Raw genomic sequence first — 3,833 nt, forward strand, 5'->3', positions numbered from 1 at the left:
TAAGACCACGTGATTACACGCCGCGAAAGCTAAGATCACAACGAGTCTCTTTGCTCTACGTCCATGACGAGATGAGAACTCGAGAAGCGGACTGAAAGCCAAGGCCTGCGGTCCGCAACCGGGTTGAAAGACGCATAGGGTGCTTAACCGTCATATGAGAGTTATACCACCCCATAGACTATCGGATCATCTGAAGAGAGATTGGTTCAAGGTCGGACTAACCGAAAAGGTTTAGCAAACTCCACGGCTCCGGGAGCTGAGAGATTTTCCAGTTGAGATGCCAACGCCTAAAAGTGGTGAGATAGGGTAGATATAGGCCAAGAAAGAGGAGTAATATCCCAGAGGCTGACCTGAAAGCGAGAGGTTTCTCCTTCTTACTTAATCAAGGAGACCTCGAAGATAAAAGAGGCAAGAGCGGAGTTAACAGCCGAGGACGCAAATGATGGTCCAAAAGCTGTCTCCATCAGTGTTTACATGATAGGGAGAGGCCACCTATCTGTGGCACTCTGAAAATCAATGGAATAGACTGGGGGAGCTATTCCGATCAATCGATCGAGAGGGAGCGAAGCAGCTTTACCGTGTTTACGAGAAAGAAATTCAACTACCACGGACCGGAACATAATCAGACTGAGACTTGAATTCGATCTTCATTCTCCCACTACGCGGTCTTCTCGTATGAGATCTTTCGGATCGGTCCTGATGCCGGGACGGAGCCGTATGAGAGGAGAGTGTATACTCTTTCACTCCGGGAGCGAGACCAAAGTTCAAGAAGTTGAGTGGTCCCCCTCTCTCTCTCTGAAAAGAAAATAGAGGGGAGTTGGCTGATAAAGATGGACAGTGACGATTGCGTAATATCAATTTCTCGGCCTCGTCATCGAAAGCGGCTGAACATTTCTCTCCAATTCTAAGCTATATGGGGGGCTTGGATGGTGAGCAAAAAGAATTGATCAAGAAGTTGGTAAACTTTCGCATGAAAGAAGGTAAAAGAACGAGAGTTCGTGCTATTGTTTATCAAACTTTGAATCGCCCAGCTCAAACTGAAGGCGATGGAATCAAACTGATGGTTGAGGCCGTAGAGAATATAAAGCCCATATGCGAAGTCGAAAAAGTAGGAGTAGCAGGTACTATTTATGATGTCCCTGGGATTGTAGCCAGGGATCGTCAACAAACCTTAGCTATTCGTTGGATCCTTGAAGCAGCTTTCAAACGACGTATAAGCTACAGGATAAGCTTAGAGAAATGTTCATTTGCTGAGATACTGGATGCTTACCGAAAGAGGGGAATTGCACGTAAGAAAAGAGAGAATCTTCATAGACTGGCTTCCACCAATCGAAGTTTCGCGCATTTCAGATGGTGGTAAAGTAGAGACCACATAATAGATAATAGAATATTTATTCCTCATTCAGTCAGATTATGAAGTCAGATATGCTTTGACCCAGCCTCCGCCTTCTGATATTTGGAGTCCTGAATATAGAAAGCCAGCCTTCCTCATACTCCTCCCTTCATTCATTATTCATTGAGTTGGAGGATAGGCTTGATGAAGGAGGCCCGCCCCTTATGCATTGCATGAAAGAACCGAACTTTGTATGACTTCTCTTTTGCCTCAGGAAAAATGAATACGAAAGGGAGATCAATCAAAAAAGAGGCCATGAATTCAGAAGTAGTGGGCCTTTCACCCTCTTTCTAGTGACTCGGGGAGCTGATCTGAGAAATGCACTTCAATAAAAAAAAAGAAAAGAAAAGGGAAGAAAAGAAAAGGGAGGGGATCTCTGAGATACCATGTTGGTATGGCCGGGCATAATCTGAAGTGAGGTCAAAAAGAAGAGGTCTTCGGCGGTAGAGGCGCGATAGCCCCCCCTTTTTATGTCGGAAAAGGCAAGAGAAAGAAAAGTCAGGACTCTCTCCGTTGGGCAAAAGGCTGTGAAGGTTTGCTCCTTTCCTCACTCCACTAGGGATTTCTTTGGCTCAAGCTATCAATAGCAATAGTGAAACTCGTCCTTCATTAGCTTACGTGGGAATGGAAGAACTTCCCCACCTCACTACTAAACCGTAGCTTTCTACCTTTTGATTCTGGTCATTTTGTCTCCATCATACCAAGACCCGTCCCACTTGAACCTGTAGTTGCAGCAGCCGTTTTTCTTGATTACGGAAGAAGGCGCTCTAATCCGCTTTTTTCAAGCTTCCCATCCGCTGAGTGAGGTCGATTCCCAGGACGGAGGCTTTCCCCACCACCCCCATCTAATCCATGCGGGTATGCCAATTTCTCTTTATCACGAGGAAATGGAATTGAGCAAAGGATGTATAATAATCAGCGGCTTTGAAAGGAGAAATGGAGATTGGGAAGTCATAAGTGAGAGGGGAGAGAGATGAAAGAAGAACTAGCCTCATAGGCATTAGCTCGAGAGAAGAGAGGGAGATGAGCGTGCGAAGCCCTAGGAAGGAAAGAGGGCGCGAGCTGCAAGCTTAGAACTAGTATTTCCAAAAAGAACCTTTCACCGGATGAGAAAATCAAAGGCGAACTTTCGGCTAGTAGAAGGAGGATTGAAGGATTTCCCTACAGGAAATTCAGTAGCGGATGCATCAAGGCGCGTCCTTCTAATTCTGATGGTAATTCATTTCATAGATTTCCGCCATCTCATCTCCTGGAGCAGAAGTGCCCTTATTACAAGCTAAATAGTAGGTTATGCAATCGGCATCGACTAATTCTCAAAAAGTCAAGTAGGCACCTTGATGAAACTCCTAGAGAAGTCCAATCCAAGGAATTTTGAGTGGAATGAATGATCTATACTTGAATCCTACATATTCCCACTTAGCGGTCGGACCTCTTTCTTTGATCCACTAAAGAAAAGATGGAACTCAAAGAAGCGGAGCGGAGATAGAGGCGGAATGAAATATGCGAGGAGCGAAGGTACTCGACTGAGGTTAGGAAGGAGAGGAGCGAAGGTACTCTACGAAAAAAATATAGGAGAGGAGCGAAGGTACTCGACTGAGGTTAGGAAGGGAGAGGAGTTGAGAAGCGAATACTCGTGCAAGCGCAAAGAAGACGACTCCTATCTTTTCTACTTTCAGTGGATAGTCGGACTGATTTATGGAAGTCTTAGCTTAAAATGACTTGATATCTCTTGATGATTTCAAAGCAAAGAAGAAAGAAGTACTCTTCCAAAGCAAGAGGGTATCTATCATATCCATACTGGGGACCCGAGATAACTAAAGAGTGAAGCTGCGGGACCAATACCATAGGAAGAAAGGGAATTCCCAGTCGACCGAAGAGGACCCTAGGCTTCTCAAACCTACTAAAACATAAATAAAGAAGACTTCTCCGTGGGCTCTTTCATCTTCATTTTCCTTCACAGGCCGTCGGCCTTCTTTCTTATAATTGTTTGACTCCCCCGTCAAATTGTTCATTCCATCAAAAGGAAGGATCCGGGTGGGCGAGAAGAGGGGAAATGAAGCATCACGACCATAGGATCAACCCAGATGAATTGAGGCGGAAGGAAAGCCTAGGAATTCATTCTCAAACTAGAGAAAGTTGGCCTCAATGAACAAGGCTCCGTAAGGCGCGAAGCGAAGCGACTCTTAATGTGAAGGAGCGAAGGTACTCGACTGAGGTTAGGAAGGAGAGGAGCGAAGGTACTCGTAGAAAAAAATATAGGTTCAGAGCGAAGCCACTCGACTGAGGTTAGGAAGGAGAGGAGCGAAGCAGAATCAAGCTACGAATAGAAGGACAGGAGCCCGACGATACTAAATGATCCGTCTTTCAATCGGCGCATAGGCGAAAGGCCCCCCCACGCATCCCTTTCAGAAAAAGCATTTGTTGTGGAAGCGTAACCCCT

General features: G+C 45.6%; 1 protein-coding gene across 1 annotated transcript; it reads left to right on the forward strand.

Moving 5' to 3' along the window:
• The first annotated feature begins 786 nt into the window (after window positions 1-786).
• On the forward strand, window positions 787-1,775 carry LOC127149816 (ribosomal protein S7, mitochondrial). Its single transcript, XM_051085794.1, has one exon. The coding sequence runs from the start codon at window positions 914-916 to the stop codon at window positions 1,358-1,360; it is 447 nt and encodes a 148-aa protein (XP_050941751.1). The 5' UTR covers window positions 787-913; the 3' UTR covers window positions 1,361-1,775.
• Window positions 1,776-3,833: the final 2,058 nt, after the last annotated feature.

Source organism: Cucumis melo, chromosome 6 (genome assembly GCF_025177605.1).
Source record: "Cucumis melo cultivar AY chromosome 6, USDA_Cmelo_AY_1.0, whole genome shotgun sequence".
Lineage (NCBI taxonomy): Eukaryota > Viridiplantae > Streptophyta > Magnoliopsida > Cucurbitales > Cucurbitaceae > Cucumis > Cucumis melo.